This window comes from Euprymna scolopes, chromosome 10 (assembly GCF_053919585.1).
Source record: "Euprymna scolopes isolate OS-2025 chromosome 10, ASM5391958v1, whole genome shotgun sequence".
Taxonomy (NCBI): domain Eukaryota; kingdom Metazoa; phylum Mollusca; class Cephalopoda; order Sepiida; family Sepiolidae; genus Euprymna; species Euprymna scolopes.
In genome coordinates this window covers 158,994,079-159,016,512 of record NC_136491.1, presented here as the reverse complement: position 1 = coordinate 159,016,512, position 22,434 = coordinate 158,994,079, and the positions used below count along the sequence as shown (strand labels likewise).

The 22,434-nt window shown below is 31.8% G+C and overlaps 1 protein-coding gene across 1 annotated transcript in view; it reads left to right on the top strand.

Annotated features, from left to right (window-relative positions):
• The window catches only part of LOC145286333 (neuronal calcium sensor 1-like), a 682,613-nt gene that overhangs the window by 481,731 nt on the left and 178,448 nt on the right, over positions 1 to 22,434 (top strand). The window contains exon 3 of the mRNA XM_080135259.1: positions 11,406 to 11,454. Within this exon, the coding sequence (XP_079991385.1) occupies positions 11,406 to 11,454 (49 nt within the window). The remainder of the gene's footprint in view (positions 1 to 11,405; positions 11,455 to 22,434) is intronic.

Below are 22,434 nucleotides of genomic sequence, written 5' to 3'. Positions count from 1 at the left end.
TGAGCTAAGGGCAACTAGTTTTACTCCAAAACGTTTTATGGATGAGATCAAAGACAGTGAAACGATGGAGTTGATAACGATCTTGCAAAACGCCATTGCTTAACAGACGATACTTTTTTTTTTGTCAATATCAACCGGTTGGCTTTCAGACAGATCGCTTTTGAAGACACGTCTTAACATTTCTAAGACACTTCTTTTCAATCATTTATTTACGAAAACCAGGCATCTTGAGTTACAGAAGGTGATAATAACCAAAAATCTTGTACGTTTTTCCAGCTCTCCAGAACCCTAACCCAGTCTACATTCTGTTTCTGAATTGTTTTAAATAAATATTACTAATTTGTTTTTTGGGTTTTTTTTTGTATTATTCCGACTACTTCTCTTGAATGTCATTCTGTGGGTTGAAGGTTCAATTCCCAGTGCAGGCGTTACAAAGAATACAATGACAAATTACGGAAATAGCTGACAGAACAAAAGCATGCTACCCTCGTGGATTAAATGAAGGGTTCTGTTTCAAATCCTATGCAGACTCCAGAGTTCAGCTTTTGGTCAAGATCAAAGTGTAGTATCTGTTCTTCAGATGCTGCACTTCCATTTCTCGTTCTCTTTCAGTGGTGGAGAAATCCTTCACGACTGAGACAATTTTTATTTTTGTACCTTTTCTCCACGTTAAAAAACGACCCTGGTGTCTAACTCTGTCCCGTGGCGAGGCATAGTAAATAGGTACATCAGCCGAAACATTATGTGAATAAAAATACTCAAGATGAAAACAGTCGTTTGAAGAATCCAAATAATGTGAACAGTATAATAATACACCAGTAGTAAACTTTGAGGGGTTTTTATGTGTATTCAATTGCATTCTTTCTCTTTTTTTCTCGATTTGTTCTTTTTTTTATTATCTGACGGATATGGACACCGGTCTCTACGTCATTTATGTAAATTTATATTTTATGCCAACACCCATATTGTCACTATTGGCTAACTTTCAGGAAATTTAATTTTTCACCCCAAACAAGGCATATTTTCACTTGGACGTAAAGGGATACTATTTGGACCAAATTTACAGGGATACTATGTAGGGAGTTGAGCAACGAGATGTTTGTTTGCATTACACTTGAACTTGTATCTATCAGTATAGTCAGGGAGGCAAGAAATATGGATGGAATTTCAGAATCTAGTAGTCTAAGGTAAGAAACTATTAGACTTGGATCTACAGTGAAGGGGTGAGATTTTGCTGCTTGTCTGGTTAGTCAGAGTATTTACGTCAGAAGGGCATAATTGCTAGGAGTTCGTCAGAGCACATTCCATTAAAATACTTATAAATCAGGCACAGGGATGCAACATTGTGATGATGGGACATGGAGCTTGGGGGTTGGTTTATAGTGCAGCATTTATTAGATCTGAGACTATTTCTTCGATCCTGTCTGCAAATGAGAAACTAGTGATCGATGTATGAATCCAGATGTGACATCAATACTCCATGCATGGGTGAATTGTGGCTTTGTAAAGACATTGGATACTCTCAGGTGTGAATAGTTTTCAAGCACAGTTAAGAGAGTTCACGTTCTTCACAGCAACCTTGGCAATGTCTTTTACATATTTATTTCAATTCATGTTGCCTGTGAATGTTAAGCAAAGGAGTTTAAATGAAGAGTTTTCAGGTTGCGTGTTATTAGTCATGAGAATCAGTGATTGAGAAAATTTCTAGTAATTTTAAGGGAAAGAAGTTCGGTCTTAGCATTGAATGTTACCATTCATTTACGTTGCCATTCCACTACAAAGTAAAGATCATTCTTTAAGGTTTTAGCCATTGTGTTAGATACTTAGACATCTGTTTTCCCTTCGTGTCTATTATAGAGCGTGGTGTTATCAGCAAATATACCCACTTTTGAGACGTAAGTTATTTGGGTAATCCGAATCTAGATGAATAAAAATAAATGATTGCATAAAGATATATAAAATGCTTTAAAATGTTCCATATGTTTCAATATCTTCCTTCTGTGTCGAAAAATTCTTAAAATTTTTTGCTAAGATTTGTTTTATGCCTCCTGTTTTTCTGATTTTGAAGTCAAATAAATAAGAAATAAAGAATTCGTTAAAGTCCAAATGGAAAGAATCTGCAAGCAATATTTTTCTTAAAGAATTCTTACGAAAAGAAGATTTGTACATTTTGTTATTAAATCGCCATCAGTTCTTTCTCAAATAAGTTTGGGTCTTCCATGTTGGTGGGCTTTCAAGTCAGAAAGAATTTTCTTGATGTCGAAAGAGTTTTTAAATTTCTGAAAACCTTATTTTTATATATATACATCCTCCACTATGAGAAAGACTAATGTGTATTATTATATATATATATATATATATATATATATATATATATATATATATATATATATGTGTGTGTTAGCAGGCAGCCCGGCGTCGTTCGGTTGTAAGGTATGCTTAAATCTGATATTTTATTTCCTGTATTTATTATTATAGAACCAATTCTCTATCAATTTTTATTGTATCTAATATATAGTTGTGAAGCAAAAGCAAAAAAAAAAAAAAAAAATGACTTGGGTGCTATCAGTTAAATTCGAAACCAAAACATACACCTTTCCAGCTTTATTCATTAGCCTCTGAGCCACACCCATATATATAAAAATAGTAAAAAAAAAAATAAAATAAAATAACGTTGTTTAACCTATGAATGTAGATTTGTGCATGTAAACAGGCTTAGTTGACTACTCCTGCCAAGGTTAACTGTTTTGTTTTCCATTTTGACCTCTTATATAGAGTATTTGAACCTGTAGCATACTTTCGAGTTGGTTTTTAGATATTAAAAATTGCTGCTAAGGGGTCAAAATTTAAAACAAAATATTTGACCATGGCAGGGTAAGTCAAATAAAACATTTCTTTGTGCGCATGCTCAAAATTAAACATTCATGGCTCAAAGTTGTTTAATTTTTAACCTTTCGTATTCTTCTCTCCATAGCTCAGATGATAATGACGTTAGAGAAATAAATAATTAAAACTGAAGCACTAAACGTTCTGGTTTCGATTCTAGCAAATGGTGCCTAAGTCATATTTTTTATAACTTTTGAAATTATTACTATATATTGGATAAAAATCAATAGAGAATTTTGCTCTATAATAAAAAATTTGCATGAATCAAAATATATTTATGCATATTTTACGACTGACTAGCAAGTATGTGTGTATATATATATATATATATATATATATATATATATATATATATATATATATATATATAAGTGAAACTGTCTCTGTGTGTGTCTGTACATTTCCCTACCAAACAACTATGTCAATTTTTAGTAATCAGACTCGAGGTTTGACATAAGAGAAAATCTTTCATCGGTTTTCCGTCAGAAATTTAGCTGTCAAGGGCTTAAAGTTCAACAATTTGACCTTTGAATATTCTACTAAACTCCTCCTCCAATTTTGGATCTAAACACGTGAAATTTTAGATGTAGGTTACTTGGACATGGATCAAACTTTTTAATTTGATTTGAGCTCAAAACTATGAATGTTAGCGGTCAAAATTGGGGGCAAAGTTTAAAAAAAATGACCTCTCCGGTCTCTACCAAATTACTCAGCCAATTTTTTATCTAAACATTTGAAATTTTACATAAAGGGTATTCAGACATTCAGCAAGCTTTTTAATCAGTTTTGGGGCGAAAATTTAGCTACTAAAAGGTCAAAGTTGAAAGAGTTTACCTTTGTGGACTCTACCAAACTCATCCGCCAATTTTGGGTTTAAACACTTTAAATTTTAGATCTAGGTCACTTGGACATGAGTCAAACGTTTTAATATATACATGTGCACATAAAGTTATGAACAGTACATAGGGCCTGAGCAAAGTCTGGCTGAACTGCTATAATATTTTTTTGTGTGTATTGATAGTCATATATAATAACCTTTTTTCTATTTATTTAAAAATAAAATACAAATTTGTTATATATGGGTCATGGAATTGCATTAATCTGCAAAAGATTTAACTAATTTGCATATTTTTTAAACATTCATTTTAATTAATTCCCTATTAGTTTTTTTCGGTTTTCTTATGGAATGATCATCTTTAGTTTACTATTACGTGTGATTATATTCATGCAGATATTCTACATGATTTATACTTGTGTAATATTTGTGTAAAAAGGTTATAGTAAACACAAAACTCTTTCCATATATATATATGCATATATATATTTGTTTAAAAAATGTGGCCTACCAAACTCTTCTGTCAGTTTTTGGTCTACAGACATTAAACTTAATATATAGGGTATTCGAACCCATGCAAAAGTTTATATTTGGGTTTTAGCCGGGGAAAATTGGTACAAAAGTGTGAAAATTAAAATTAATGGAATTTGCCAGGTGAAAATCGAATGACAGCATTACGAATATACATGCGTAACGTAATAGCTATTGGTTCATGTTTTAATTTTTAGTCTTGCAGCAAACATGTCTTCATAACGCAAGCATTAACGTCAAAGGAAAAAATAAATCGTAAGCTAAACATTTTGGTTTTGATTTTCAGTGGTGGCACGAGTCATTTTTTTTTTTTTTTTTTTTAAACTTTTTAAATCATTACTATATATTGGGTCCAATATAATATGATAATAAATACGAACTTTGCATTAATCAAAATGTCATATTTAAGCATATTTTATGACCGGGCAATGCCAGGTGGCCTGCTAGAATATATATATATATATATTATTTTTAAAATGTAATTATCCACTGACACGTGTTTCGTCGTCTACGACTCATCAGAGTGGCTGAATATAGCGCGATTCGAAATTGGGACCCCACAGTAATGAGCCGAAGCCCCTTACCTCTGACCCATCTCACCAACTGTCTGGATATATCGCGATTTACTTAAATGTTGTTTGTTTTGGTTTTAGCAATATGTTTTGAATGAATTCAATAAGTCGTAGACGACGAAACACGTGTCAGTGGATAATTACATTTTAAAAATAATATATATACCACTCCGCATGTGGCAGTACCAAATTAGTTAAAGGGAAAATTATTCCCAGCTCGCATTTAGGTAAAAATGCGCTTTCGTAAATAATTGAATTCATTCAAAACATATCACTAAAACCAAAACAAACAACATTTTTAATGTAAAGTTTCTAATTAAGCAATATTTTGAATGCTCTCTCTTTGTGACGGCAAATTACTATAAATAAATTTACATTCAATATGGCTGCCATGGTGGCCAGATGCTTAAAGATTTTGGATTACTCGGGTCTGGGGTTTGAATCATTAAATCTATGGCATAGACACACACTGATGATTGTGAGTTAACATAAAACATATCCGTGGATAATATATTTGTTTATAATATATGTATATATCTATTATATACCCCATCACACAACGAACACAAAAGTAAAAACACTGCCAGATGAAATTATTTCAAATGTTTAGAAGAACCGAGAAAACGAATAGCACATAAGACAATCCATGTCGTCTGAAATGAATTTAGAAAAAAAACTATGGCACTATTTCAATCGGACATTTTCTTTTTTCTCTTGTTGTGTTTTTCTTTTTTTTTCATTTATTTTTTTTTTTAACTTCATCAATTTAGACCTTATTTATATGAACTAGCGAAGCGTAACTTTTTTTCGTTATTTCATGCTCAATTTAGTCTTGATCATATATTTGAATTTTTCTATATGGTATCCAATCCCTGTGCTGATAAAAAGATTTTATTTCAATAAAAAAATTTGTATCGTCTCAGAAACGATCGTACACAGATTGGTTGGTAAGGTTGAATTCTTGGAGCATAAAGAAATGATTTTTCTATAAATCGTATTACTGAAAAAATAAAGAATTGGTCAAGATTTTGAGTTAAGGTAGCCGCTTAATTGCAAAAGTCTGTTTGCATAAACAAAGGTAATAAAAGGAAAAATGAAATTGAAAGTAGATCTCGCAAGTTTACGAGTCAAGTTTCTTTGTTTTGATCTACCTCCTATCATCCTATTTCATTGTTTCTATCTTTTTTATTATCTTTATTTCGTTTTCTATTTCTTTTCAAGTAACAGAGATTTTGTATATGAGAATTACTACTTAAAATTTGGTTTCATTGTGAGATCCGACCTGATGATGTTACATTTCTAAAGAAGTTGAAACTGAAACATATATGCACATATGTAGCGAATAATGTTTGTATAAATGAACATGCTATAATTATGCTCTGCTTGTCATAGAGCACATTTTTGATAAACACTAAAGTTTTAGTGAATGAGAGGAAACTACAGCAATATATATATATATAGTTTCGTGGTGAAATTTTAAATTCTGAAAAAACGTCATATAGAGACATATATTCGATTTAAGAATTTATTGCTTGACAAAAGGAATATATAGAAGGGGTTATTTTAATTTCCTTAATCCATGGATTTTCAACAATGGCTCATACCATCAGAGGAAATGAAATGCAGTTAGCAAAATGTTCAGCTGCGAATGAACGCTATTTTGCTTTTCAGCACATTTATTGAATAAAGATTTTTGAGTGGTTGTGGATAATTATATGGAGAAAATTATACGAAAAGAGAAGTTGATACAATATATATTGCTCTATTATTAAATATTGAGCTTTTCCTTTTTGGCTAGGATCTCCTTGAAAGTATTACTTCAAGTAATATCTATCAGGATTTTTCATCTGATTTCTATCAGTGTCTTATCTCGCTTATATATATATATATAACAAAGGTGATATGCTTGTATATATATATATATATATATATATATATATATATATATATATATATATATATATATATATATAACAAAGGTGACATGCTTGTATGTATGTATATGTATATATATATATATATATATATAACAAAAGTTATATTAAAAAGTTGAAGAAAGTGTGTTTTGTCTTGATTTTTATCATCTCCATAACTGTAGCAAAATTGTTGTGAGAATTTTTTGATCCTAATGTCAACTTGTCGCATAAACATCTGAAGTCTTGTTGACACTTTTCGTTGTTGTAGAATTGTCTCTCTTGCTCTCTTTTCTTTATTATGTAACATTCAACTGTAGAAAAAAACAACAGCTCAGTTATTTTCTCTGGGCCTCAATTCAAAGTTCAAAGATATTCTTTTGAGGGTATCATATGCAGTTTAACATTTGTTTTACATGCTGTCATGTATTGGACAACTATTAGAAATTGACTTCAAAACAAACTTATACCTGGTCAGATCTTTATCTCTCTTTCTCTTAAATCCATCCTCATCATTTGCTTCTCTTTCTCTTAAATCCATCCTCATCATTTGCTTCTCTTTCTCTTAAATCCATCCTCATCATTTGCTTCTCTTTCTCTTAAATCCATCCTCATCATTTGCTTCTCTTTCTCTTAAATCCATCCTCATCATTTGCTCACGAGTTTTCCTCGCCACCTGACCCTACTACCTCAACTGTTCTCCATCCGATCCAAGAATTCTCACCCATTCTTCTAATGTGAGCAAATTAATGGACTTTTGTTCTGCACATTTCTAAAGCCGTTCAACACATGCTATCATATAAAACAGACATTAAACTAAATATTATGATGATGATGCTGTTAATAGATGCTAACATTTGCTTGAATATATACTGAATTAAATCTCTTCAGATTGCAGGCAAAGAGATGGCTATTTTTATACAGAGATATTGAACCGGACACAATGCAGATTCTATTAAAGCTATTCTTATATGCAGAAACATTATCTTTACTCACTATTTTGTCTTGGTTTTTGCTAAAAAAGAATTGCAGTCAGAAACTTTCTTTACCATTCATTTCTATGCAGAAGCCATTTTGGTTATTACTTATGTTTCGATTAATTTTATAACCATTTCGTGTACCTGAGTAATTGTTCTGGTATCTGCTGGTTTTGAATCCTTATCTTAAAGTGAGGGGGAGGGGGCCTGGCTCATTAGAACTTTCGGCATTTTATCTCATTGCTTGCACTAACCAGATAAGGTCATGTATACTTAGGTAACCTCTATCGAAAGCTCATTTTGTTGTCTTTTTCTTTTTTCCTGTTTTCAGATCTGTATTAGGGATCCAGATTAACTCAACCTTTCATCTTAATGAATTGTTTTGGTTTTTGTTTTTTTTAAGATTCTTTGTGTATATAGTTACTAGAAAAATATTTGCCCTTGGCAGGTTTATGCTTTGTTAATAGAAATGTTTATGAATTGTACTTGAATGGTGCCAAACTGACAATAACTATCATCATCAAAACGATCATTCGCCTTTAACTGGAGTATTGTTGTTGTTGCTACATCTGGACTGGCGCATCTACCACTAGTGGCTCTTTCTTAGATAGTCCAAAGAAGAGACTGCAATGTAATAAGTCCTGCACTATAAATCAAGCTCCAACCTTAACCCTCCTGCCACCGCAATGTTACATCCCTCTGCCTGTTTTACAAATACTTTAATGGAATCACTTCTGATAAACTCATTGCACGTTTACCCGTGACAAACTTGTCTTGCATTAAAATCTCACTCTTTTACTGTTGAGGTTCCTAAATGCCAGAAAACTTTCTAGTCTAATAGTTTCTTGCCTCGGTTTGTTAGACTTTGGAATTCCTTCCCTATTTCCTACTCCCCTGACTGTACTAACCTGCAAAAGTTTAAATGTCATGCAAATAGACATCCAGTTCATCTCATTAGCAGCCCCTTTATATCCAACGTGGCGATTTAGTTTGGGTTAAACAAGGGTAAAAAAATTCAACATCTGTTTTATGGTTAGACAGTTTTAGAGTCATAATTCTCCTCCCCCTGCTGAGATACCTTGACCAAGCTGAATTGTATTTCCTTTCTCTTTTCCCCCTATCACTCCCTATTCCTTTCCTTTGCCACACCTTTACTCTCTAACCCCACTACCCGCCCTCACAAGCTACCCTCCTCTCGTTTTTCCAGGGTTTAAGTCACACCCAAATATCTTTTTATATAAAAAATGAATAAACCTTGATTTTCGTTTCCATATCGCTCCTTTTTTCAGTCTGATAAGGTGGGTTTTTCTAAATTGAGATTCTACTGAAACATGTATGCACATATGTAACCAAACATGTTTGTATAATAAACAGACTATACATGCACACATAACTTTCATTTAATCACATAAATTAATATAAGAAGATATAATTTTTTGAATAAATTTCAGTATTTACTTAAACAGTACCTAATGCATAGATAGAGCTAAGTATTAAACTATAAAAATATGTATGGTAATTTAAGCTACACAGAATATTTCGAGTTTCATCCTCATGAGAATTTGTTAGGCTTATGCATAAGCATCACGAATTCTTACAAGGCTGAAATGCGGAATATTTTGTGTAGCTTAAATTGCCATATATATTTTTGTAGCTTACTGTATATATATATATATATATATATATATATATATATATATATATATATATATATATATATATACACACACACACATATATATGTCAATTTTGAATTAAATCTTGTAAATTAAAAAATTACAATAAATTTATTATTCAACAAGAAATACAGAAGTTTAAAGTTCTTTTCTTAATTCATAGATTTTCAATAAATGGTTCATCTCATCAGAGGAAATGTTTTAGCCAAAATAACGTTTATAGGCTGTCATATATTTTGTTATTTAGCCCATAGATTCAAAAACTACAACGATTGCATGAAAAGTCTAAAAGAAACCGATTAAAAAAGGATTTTTCATGATGTAGTTAAGTTCAATGATGAAAAATAGATGTACATTCGTAAGATCCAATGAAAATATCCAGACCAAATGGGGAGTTTTTTAATGTTTAAACGTCTGTATATGAAGCAATCCATTAAAACGCGATAAAGTAAAATTCATTGCAAATTGTAATATTTCCATAAGCGTACTGTAAGAAAAATTTTTCTCAAAAGTTTGTTACTTAATGTTTACTGATAATGTCTTATGCTATATATATATATATATATATATATATATATATATATATATATATATATACTTCTTTGTAGGTATATTTTTTTGCTAAGGATGTTCTGTTTCAAATGTATACTTTATTGATCTAAAATATTTAAGGGAGAAGTAAATTATTAAATGGATAAAGAATAAAATTATAAAACATGAGTATAAAAAATATTGCAACTAGAGTAATCAAGTCTGAACGAATATATGACAGAAATCTGCTTATATTTACTCTTTATTTATCTAGTAATAAGGGAGATAACTCTATTTTACTGAGAATTGTAAAAATTTTTTTTTTTTTTTTTTAATTACATTTTCACCCCAAACAAGGCACATTGCCACTTTGGTGTAGGGGGCTACTATCAGGGGAAACATCTACTGGGGTATTATGTAGGGATTAGGGCAGCGAGATGTTGGTTCACGTTGCACTTGAACTTATGCATGTCAGTACAGTTGGGGAAGCAGTGACCTGGAATGGAATTCTAAAGTCTAGCAGTTCTGGGGAAGGAACTACTGGAGTAGAAAGATCTTTTACATCTAGGGATCTCTACAGTGTGGGGGTGTGATTTTGCAGCTTGTCGGGTCTGTCGAGGGTGTTCACGTCGTGGGGGCACAAGTGCTTGCACTTCTTCAGAGCATTCACCATTATAATACTTGTAGAACAGGCAGAGGGATGCAACGTTTCGACGATGGGACAGAGGCTGAAGTTTAGATGCCAGTTTAGGGCCTATCAGATTTGCAACCCTCTTTTGAACCCTGTCAAGGAGCGAGAGACTAGTAGCCGATGCACCGGCCCAAATATGACAGCAATACTCCATACATGGGCGAATAGTGGCCTTATAGAGGTACAGGATACTTTCGGGTGTTAGAAGTTTTCTAGCACGGTAGAGAGAGCCCACCTTCCTCGCAGCGACCCTGGCAATGCCCTTGATGTAATTGTTCCAACTCATGTTTCCTGTGAACGTTAGGCCAAGGAGCTTGAGAGACGTACTCTCAGATAAAGAGTCATTGGCCATTGCTATAGGTGGTAGAGAAGGTTTCTTGTAATTATTGAATGAAACCAGTTTTGTCTTGGCGGCATTGAACGTGACCATCCATTTTTGTCCCCATTCCACTACTGATTTGAGGTCATCCTCTTGTGTTTCTGCCATTACTTTAGATATATGTTCATTTGTTTTCCTGTTGTGCCTGCTATAGAGTGTCGTGTCATGTTTTTTCGGCTGCTTTATTTAATGTAAGTTTTATAACATTAATAACAAAATGTAAAATGTAATTTTCTTAAGCAAAACATTCGAGTAATTGTAAAAAAAAAAATGTTTTTCACCTATTTTATTAAAATAATTACCTCCCTTTGAACAATGAGGTATGATTCCGAGTTGCCTTTGTATGTTATAATATTTGTGTGTCTATTCTCATCATATATTTTGTTTTAATTCTACTTTTTTTTTTAATTTCAGGTATAAAGGATTTATGAAAGATTGCCCCGATGGCAAGTTGACTCTTGAGGTAAATACAACAACTTTGGATATTTCTTTTTATTCCAAACCTATTAACCCTATTTCTATATGTGTGTATTTTGGTTTCAATTTATTCTTATTCATTAAATAGGAATACGTCAGAGTTTTGTACTGAATCTGTAGGTAAAATTCAGACAGCCAACAGAAAATAGTCCGATGTGAGTTGTTTTTGTCCTTTTTGAATTTTACCTATTACATCGTTATGCATTTTTCTCTTTGAGAACTTTGTTTTTTGATGAGTCCACAGAAGAAATATTCAATGTTCATATACAAATATTAGTTGTTCCTAGTGACCGAAATAGATATGTAAAATGTAATGAAGTTTTTATTTTTTGAAAAAAAAAAAAAAAAAATGATTGGTAAGATGTATAAAATATTGGACTTTGGAATATAGCAAAACTGTTATGTATGTATGTATGTATGTATGTGTGTAAGGTCTGTTGTTATATATATCTTAAACATAGCTGTTCCCTTATGCATTGAACTATCCGGATTTGCATTTTGAAGGTGCTGGCAATGGTCCTGTAGTTAAAACTTTGATCGGTAGAGAGCAGGAGTTGTACAGTGGTGCTTCTTCGATCTTGCTCATTGAACATTGTCACTTTCAAACATATGGAAGGCTTCTATCGCTCTTGGGATTTGTATTCAACTAACCAACTACTAGATGATCTGCCACAAAAAAAAAAACGGAAATGGAATCATGTCATCTTTTCTAAAGCGACTATTTTATCATTCCACCTCGTATAACCAGAATAAAATCGGCCCCACATGCCTCATAGGTGTTTTTTTTTTATGATGCCCAAGACATGGAGAAAGGTGATGACCAGATCATCGATTGTACTTTCTGTCCGCAAAGGAAAATTTGGAAGGGAATTGTTTGTGGGGTTTAGTTGGAGGCAAACCATCAACTAAGCAGTTCAACCTTCAAACAACTTCACGTTTGTTAGATAATCAGTGAATTGTTGATTGTCCATTATTCACCACACTGTTATTATAAATATTCCAGAAATTGTGAGTTCCTAATTTCTGTGACTCAATGTGTTTTCTGATCATTTCAGTATACCTTTTCTTGGCTGCAACTATTTCATTATTACAATGATTTCTATATTTAATTTTTTTTTTACTGATTTGTGTCTGACTTATAGTGAAACACTTTCTGCTGCTGTGCAATGGCAGTTGCATAGATCTAAGCTCCATTCACAAACAACATTAGAACAAATACATTGAGGCAATTTCCAATGCTGCTGCAAGAAGGTGGGTTCTCTCTAGCTAAAAGGCTACTCACACCTGAAAGTATCCTGTACGTTCACAAGGTCACAGTTTGCATACCATGCATGGAGCATCTTTGCCACATCTGGGTTGGTGCATCTGCCACTAGTCTCTCGCTCCAAGACAGGATTCAAAAGAGTTGTCAACGAAATAGATCCTGAACTGCCAACTAAACTCCAATTTCTGTCCCATTGCTAAAACATGGCACCCTTGTGTCTATTTTTGGCAAGTGCTCTGACAAACTCTGAGCACTAGTACCCCCCCTTAATAACAATACCTTTGACAAACCTTACAAACAACAAAATCCCACGCCTACACTGTAGAGATTTCTATATGCTGAAAAGCCTTCTACTCAAATAGATTTTTCTCTCGAATTCCTTCCCAAACCCTTGTTTCCTTGACTTTACTGACATGCAGAAATTCAAGTGTAATGTAAACAGACATCTCGCTGACCAACTTCATAAATAATCTGTTTGAGGTGAAATAACAATAAAAAAGAGTGAACCATTAAGGAGAGTATCAGGCTTAAAAATATTGATTTGGGTTAGATATAAAAATCGCCAAAATTAATTGAAAATAAAATTTAGTTTTCAACAACATGGACCAATATTTGCTATAAATCTGTCGATTATATATATAAAAGTGAACATGTCTGTGTGTGTGTGTGTGTGTCTGTCTGTGTACATTTTCCTTTGCAATAACTGTGTCAATTTTCAGTCTACAGACTCGAAATTTGATATACAGGGTACTGAGAGTTAGGAAAATCTTTGTAATCCATTTTCGGCCAGAAATATGACTGTTAAGGGGTCAAAGTTCAACGATTTGACCTTTGAGAACTCTACCAAACTCCTCCGCCAATTTTGGGTCTAAACACTTGAAATTTTAGATATAGGTTGCTTGGATATGGATCTAACTTAATAACTTGATTTGAGCCCAAAACAATAAATGTTAAGGGGGTATAATAGGGGTCAAAGTTAAAAAAATTGACCACTTCTTTTTTTTTTGCTCAACATACACCTCCAAACACCCGGGCAATGCCGGGCTGAAATGCTAGTTAACAATAAAACATATAACTTGTAGTTAATCACAAATATCTAAAGAAAGGCAATCGTCTTTACATTATACATAGGATTAATCAAATTACTTTGGATATTCTTTTTTATCTTCTATGCATCAGACGAGTGGATTTACTTACATTCAAGTGCAGATGGCAAACTGTTATACCTTGTCCGACTTAAGGTCAAAACAAAGGTCAAACCACTTGTTATCTTATAAATGCTGCTCTCTGATGATGCAGTCATGAAAACGCACTACCCAGAGCACCTGCAAACTCTCATCAAAATTTGCATTGAAGCATGCAAAGTCTTTAGCTTAACTATCGACCCGAACAAAAAAAATGGTCATCTTGTCATGTCATCAACATATACAGCATGATCACGTTTGATACACCGATTCCTGTTAGATCACTGAAGTTAAGCAATGTTAATCCTGCCCAGTACTAAAATGGGTGGCTATTTGGGAACACCAAGTGCTGTCTGTGTTCTCTGTTTATCTTGGAATTGTTTTTTTTTTTTTACGTGGGGGTCACCACTTATCAAGGCACAGGAGCCACTCGGGGATAGGGGTTATTGTGTGTATAGTAATCAATGGAATAGTATCGTAGTAATAGTTAGTATTGGAGATTTGATAAGGTATCATTACTTAAGGAGGCGGTTCATCAGGAATTTGTTTATGTTAGACTTGAAGATATCCAAGTTGAATTCGGGGGGGGGGGGGAACAGGCAAGCGGCAGAGAGTTCCACAGCCGTGAATTTCTAAGAAAGAAGCTTTGTTCATGGAATCTACGTTTTGATTTAGGCACGGATAAAGAGTGGGGAAAACTATTGTCAGTGATTTCAGCTAGTCGGGTATTTTTCATGAAAGATTGGCGAGGGGGGACCAGAGAATGGAGCTCAGACGAGCACCTGCCATGGAAATAACGATAAAACAGAGACAGGCTTGCAACGTCTCTTCTGTGGGAGAGAGGTTGCAGGAAAGAGAAAAGGGCATCCCCCATCAAGCCACAAAGTCTATTTTGTACTCTGTCAAGGCAGGATAGCAGCTCCTGCCCAGATGTGGCAGCAGTGCTCCATCCTTGGATGTACTTTTATAGAGATAGAGAATTGCATCATTAGTGAGGTATCTTCTAGAGCGGTAGAAGGATCCCACCATTTTCCCAGCGACTTTGGCCACAGACTTGATGTATGTGTTCCATTTAAGATCAGGAGTAAAGGTCAAACCCAGAAGCTTATCAAAACATGGGGCCTCCCCTAAACGAGAGCCATTCATTTCAATCGATGCCAGATGGGGATCAGAGCGTTTATGATGTAATGATAGGAGCTTGGTCTTAGATGCATTAAAGGTAACCAGCCACCTCTTCCCCCACTGAACCATGCGCTCAAGATCAGAGGAGAGAGAATCAGAGAGAACTTTGTCATTTACGGCCTTTGATGTGTTGCCATTGATAGTCGTGTCATCAGCATAGATGTCAACGAATGATTTTAGTATGTGTTTTGGGAGATCATCTGTGTAGATCAGGAAGAGAGTTGGGCCTAGGATGGACCCCTGAGGGACTCGAGCATTAATACTGTGGGCCTCTGATTTCTGGCCATCAACCACTACTCTTATGAGCCTATCAGTTTCAAGTCATTATTCTTGTCACTGGCATCAAACCGAGCTGACGCAGAAGAGTTATAGTTAGTGATTATGCAACCCTTGCTCCACTATTACACATGCAACTACCCTTACAGAGGGTATCTATTTTCTCTAAATATTGAACAGAGGTCATCAACAATTAAACACAAAAAAGAAACTCATTTATCTACCTTAGCATATACGGCCTAATCATTTTGACACACTGGGTCTCATTAGATCATTGTAGTTGAGTGATGTTGAGTCTGGCCAGTATTCCTGAAAAAACGCCAGGTTTGCCTCAATAAGATTAATGTCTATAAATTTACTGAAAATTCTTTCAGTGAATGCTTACTGAAACCTTTTTGCACTCGGTTAATGCTGAGTACAACCTTTGACCCTACTCCAAAAATTGAACATTATAAATGTAAAAGAGAAAAAAAAGGTAATATGGAAATATGAAGATATATGATTATGAATTCAATCCTTGGTAACGCCGAGTATTCTTGTTCATTATATATATACTAAACTTTTTATCTGCTAAAAACGAGCAAAAGGTATAGATTTAGACTGAGTACATTATGTGAAATTGATTAGTTAAATTTGTACTCATTTTTGCATTAAATACTAATCATTATTAATTCCTCCTTGAATATTGAACAGATACCATAATACTTAGTTCCAAGAAAACCTCTAGAATAACTATGCTATTGTGATGATTAATCGCTTACTATGCATCGAACAGAAATCATAATACTTAATTCTCTGCACCTTATCATAACTAAGGCTCATACGATATTTTAGGCAGATCTACCAGTAGTTTCCCCGAAAAAGTGTAACAAACAGACAGACAAAGAAATATAATAGATATATCGAGATTATTACTGACAATGTTTCTTTTACCAACACCACAGCCTTAGTTGCAAGTATTAATATATATATATATATATATATATATATATATATATATATATATATATATAGTGAAATCGGAGCATGTGACTTTGAGATTAGAGTCTGTAGCATGCAGAAAAAAATCAATTTCTTTGCTTTGATCTTTGCATGAACTTGTGGATAAAAGCTGAAAGTCAAGAAATGTTCATAGTTTCCAAGGTTTATTAGAAATTTCATGTTCGGAAAATCTCGGTACTTTCATTCACACAATGGCAAAGATTTGAGTCCATCTTGCAAATCTTTTGGAATTTCTGCATTAAACTTTTTGCCAAAGAAAAAAAAAAAAAAAAAAAAAGAAGCCATGTAAAGTAAAGGTCTGTTTGAACTTAAAAATACCAAATTCTTTGGAATTTCAACATGAAACTCTGAAAAGAATTCCATTGGAAAAAGGCTTTTAGTGTATAGATTCGTATTGATATTTACAATGTTTAACTTATTAAAATAACTTTTACAAATATGAACTGTCTACAAAGTTGAAAAAGAACTGTAGTTGAGACAGTGCTGGAAAGCAATGAGCAATGCAATAATATACACGCTTGTAATAATTTTTTTTTAAGCACACGATTAACATAATCTTATGGATTTAGTGATGCGAGCCAAAACGCATAAGCGATGCCTATAAACCAATATCTTAAAAACAAAATCACATTTTTGTGAAAGCAAAGACTCCAAACGACAAATTTAAAAATGGCAAAATAGCAATCGCGTGATCTTTTTTCAGGTATGTCCAAAGATAAAAACTATTTTTCACGCGTTTGAAATCGAAATTTGTTCAACCAGCCTATAAAACTAAACACAATGCACAAGGAGATTGTCGAACTAGCAACCAAAAAGTGAAGATCAGCAAAGCTGCTAACTTCAATACCATGTGGATTCACACATTGACAAATGGCAACATATACACTCGATATCATGCATATACTCTCACACTGACTAAACACACCAACAAACTTACATTGTTGCATGAATAGTCACACTGACAAAAAAAAAGAAAGCAGGAACAATGCAAATACCTTAGTACAGAAAAAAGCAATTCAATTAAACATGCCAAGAAGAAAGGGCAAAAAATACGCCATGTAAGAAAACTTTGCAAAACACACCTAAACAAAACCGAAATAACTGCCATCAACCAACTTGCCATGCCAGTGATACTATACAGCTTTGGCATTATTGACTGGCCACAAAAAGAGGTGAACAGACACTAGAATGAGAAAAGTGTTGACACTGTACCGAATAATGTATCGAAGCCAGTGTCTATCAAAGCTGTATCTGCCCAGAGAAGCAGGTATGTGTCTCTCAGAAATCAACTATTAACATTGAGCCGCTATTATAAGAACCAGCCAATATACTTGATGAGCTTCCAAAACCCAAACTTTATGATTATATATATCAAGAAATGAGCCAGTAGAACAACCTCCACCACGAAACTGGCCAAACGTCTTCGACAAAACTCTCTTACAAATGAGACAGAAACACAAAATAAGTGTGTGTTGCCAGAAATGCACCAAGACCTTTGATTGCAAAAAACTAGAAGAATGAATAATCAACAGACCAAATATTTTCTGCATAAACACAAGAATATAAAGACAGTTTTTCTACATCGAGCCTGGACTTCCTTCGGAATATCTTTTTTATCTCCATGCAAATATGACTTCTTTCATAATTTGCAGTTTTCAATTTATATGCTAACCAGCAAAATTTATAGCCTGTCTATGAATATTGTTTTGGTAACTACTTTCCTTTAAGGATAAATGCTATTCTTTGAAACTCCATGGAATAAGGAAAATTTGTTTTAAATTCTAATTTACAATCCTTAAAGTCAATTTCTCACGCATAAGTGATGAGGCAATTCAAATATTTTTCCCGATTCTAAATTCTCGATGTTGATACACTTTTCACTTCTTTTATTTTAAAATAAAAATTTTCTTTTAAAATAAATATTAAGCAATAGAGTTGGTTTTTATTTAATGTTTGGATTTCTCTAAAAACCCATGTAGTATATGTACATATGTTTTCGCAAACATAACAATACACATGTGGGGTTTGACTTATAGATTTTAGTTTTACTGGTTGTAGAATAAATATTTTATCATTAATACCAACAATTTTTAGTTTTACTGGTTGTAGAATAAATATTTTATCATTAATACCAACAATTTTTAGTTTTACTGGTTGTAGAATAAATATTTCATCATTAATACCAACAATTTTTAGTTTTACTGGTTGTAGAATAAATATTTTATCATTAATACCAACAATTTTTACTTTTACTGGTTGTAGAATAAATATTTTATCATTAATACCAACAATTTTTAGTTTTACTGGTTGTAGAATAAATATTTTATCATTAATACCAACAATTTTTAGTTTTACTGGTTGTAGAATAAATATTTTATCATTAATACCAACAATTTTTAGTTTTACTGGTTGTAGAATAAATATTTTATCATTAATACCAACAATTTTTAGTTTTACTGGTTGTAGAATAAATATTTTATCATTAATACCAAGAATTTTTAGTTTTACTGGTTGTAGAATAAATATTTTATCATTAATACCAACAATTTTTAGTTTTACTGGTTGTAGAATAAATATTTCATCATTAATACCAACAATTTTTAGTTTTACTGGTTGTAGAATAAATATTTTATCATTAATACCAACAATTTTTAGTTTTACTGGTTGTAGAATAAATATTTCATCATTAATACCAACAATTTTTAGTTTTACTGGTTGTAGAATAAATATTTTATCATTAATACCAACAATTTTTACTTTTACTGGTTGTAGAATAAATATTTTATCATTAATACCAACAATTTTTAGTTTTACTGGTTGTAGAATAAATATTTTATCATTAATACAAACAATTTTTAGTTTTACTGGTTGTAGAATAAATATTTCATCATTAATACCAACAATTTTTAGTTTTACTGGTTGTAGAATAAATATTTTATCATTAATACCAACAATTTTTAGTTTTACTGGTTGTAGAATAAATATTTTATCATTAATACCAACAATTTTTAGTTTTACTGGTTGTAGAATAAATATTTTATCATTAATACCAACAATTTTTAGTTTTACTGGTTGTAGAATAAATATTTCATCATTAATACCAACAATTTTTAGTTTTACTGGTTGTAGAATAAATATTTTATCATTAATACCAACAATTTTTAGTTTTACTGGTTGTAGAATAAATATTTTATCATTAATACCAACAATTTTTAGTTTTACTGGTTGTAGAATAAATATTTCATCATTAATACCAACAATTTTTAGTTTTACTGGTTGTAGAATAAATATTTTATCATTAATACCAACAATTTTTAGTTTTACTGGTTGTAGAATAAATATTTCATCATTAATACCAACAATTTTTAGTTTTACTGGTTGTAGAATAAATATTTTATCATTAATACCAACAATTTTTAGTTTTACTGGTTGTAGAATAAATATTTCATCATTAATACCAACACTTTTTAGTTTTACTGGTTGTAGAATAAATATTTTATCATTAATACCAACAATTTTTAGTTTTACTGGTTGTAGAATAAATATTTTATCATTAATACCAACAATTTTTAGTTTTACTGGTTGTAGAATAAATATTTTATCATTAATACCAACAATTTTTAGTTTTACTGGTTGTAGAATAAATATTTTATATTAATACCAACAATTTTTAGTTTTACTGGTTGTAGAATAAATATTTCATCATTAATACCAACAATTTTTAGTTTTACTGGTTGTAGAATAAATATTTCATCATTAATACCAACAATTTTTAGTTTTACTGGTTGTAGAATAAATATTTTATCATTAATACCAACAATTTTTAGTTTAACTGGTTGTAGAATAAATATTTCATCATTAATACCAACAATTTTTAGTTTTACTGGTTGTAGAATAAATATTTCATCATTAATACCAACAATTTTTAGTTTTACTGGTTGTAGAATAAATATTTTATCATTAATACCAACAATTTTTACTTTTACTGGTTGTAGAATAAATATTTTATCATTAATACCAACAATTTTTAGTTTTACTGGTTGTAGAATAAATATTTTATCATTAATACAAACAATTTTTAGTTTTACTGGTTGTAGAATAAATATTTCATCATTAATACCAACAATTTTTAGTTTTACTGGTTGTAGAATAAATATTTTATCATTAATACCAACAATTTTTAGTTTTACTGGTTGTAGAATAAATATTTTATCATTAATACCAACAATTTTTAGTTTTAATGGTTGTAGAATAAATATTTTATCATTAATACCAACAATTTTTAGTTTTACTGGTTGTAGAATAAATATTTCATCATTAATACCAACAATTTTTAGTTTTACTGGTTGTAGAATAAATATTTTATCATTAATACCAACAATTTTTAGTTTTACTGGTTGTAGAATAAATATTTTATCATTAATACCAACAATTTTTAGTTTTACTGGTTGTAGAATAAATATTTCATCATTAATACCAACAATTTTTAGTTTTACTGGTTGTAGAATAAATATTTTATCATTAATACCAACAATTTTTAGTTTTACTGGTTGTAGAATAAATATTTCATCATTAATACCAACAATTTTTAGTTTTACTGGTTGTAGAATAAATATTTCATCATTAATACCAACAATTTTTAGTTTTACTGGTTGTAGAATAAATATTTTATCATTAATACCAACAATTTTTAGTTTTACTGGTTGTAGAATAAATATTTCATCATTAATACCAACAATTTTTAGTTTTACTGGTTGTAGAATAAATATTTTATCATTAATACCAACAATTTTTAGTTTTACTGGTTGTAGAATAAATATTTTATCATTAATACCAACAATGGAAAATTAAATTTAAACGGACAAAAAAAAGTTAAAGAATCGTTTTTGGAATCGAAAATTAGACTCAAATTTTCTCGGTACCAATTCTGATACACTAAAAACCTATTTTCCTTAATCCTTTTTGATTAATCGTCCCAACACTAATATATATGTCTGAGGTTATTATTTTCTAGAGGAAAAGTAACCAATGAAGTTTAATACAAGAGTGCTTAATACCGAAGTAGAGCAGGGTATACTCATTATTTGTTTTTACATAAGCACATTCGTGAGCATCTTTCGGTTAACTAGTTATTAGTAAACATACTAGTGTGTAAAGGTTCAAACTCCTGCTGTGTGAACCTATACACACGAGTATGTTTAAGATTAAGGGTGGCCATCACACACGCATATGAATACCCTTCTTTCTAGTCTTCCATTACCTCAACCTTTAATCCTCCCCACCCTTTCCCATTCATTCCTATATCTAAACACAGACTTAAATCCACACCTCTATTGGATCTTATTTACATGCAACCAAATCTTATTTTTCGCAATATCTAACGGAACCTCCTGACATTAACTCCCTGTGACGAGGAAGACCTCATATTTTCATTGCACACTTTGCTTCCGCAATAACTGTATTGCCTGAAGACATCTCTAGGTACAGGTAAGTAGTTGACCGAAACTTGCTCATGAATGTATAACAGCATATTACCGCTTATGTAAAAACAAAGAGTCTATATATAAATTATAAATTATGTTCTCTAACTGTATACCTCCATTCTTTCATTCCAAACATTAGTTTTGTCTATTCCATTATAATTCTAAATGCAGGTCATGCTACACTCAAAATACATGTCATCTGTGTAATTTCGTTGATGCCAGAATCCACATCAAATTCATAACGTAAAAAAAAAAAAATGTAAAATGTTTTAGAATTTCTTAAACCGCATCTTCGTACACTAAAACTAAACCCATGAGATGCTGCTCTCATGCAACCTACAATAAAACATAGAAATCAATCAGTGAGAACCAAATACACTTTATTGCCTTTACATAAAATAAATTACATTGATTGAGGAACATCTCTATAAAAAACAAAATGACATACTAGGAGAGGCGTTCCAAAAACAATGCCTCCTATTTTTTGTTCCACCCAATTGGATCAGAGTGATTTCCAATTGCATTGTTATGATAGCTGAACAGTCAGGTGCATTGTCGCAAATTCTTGGAATAAA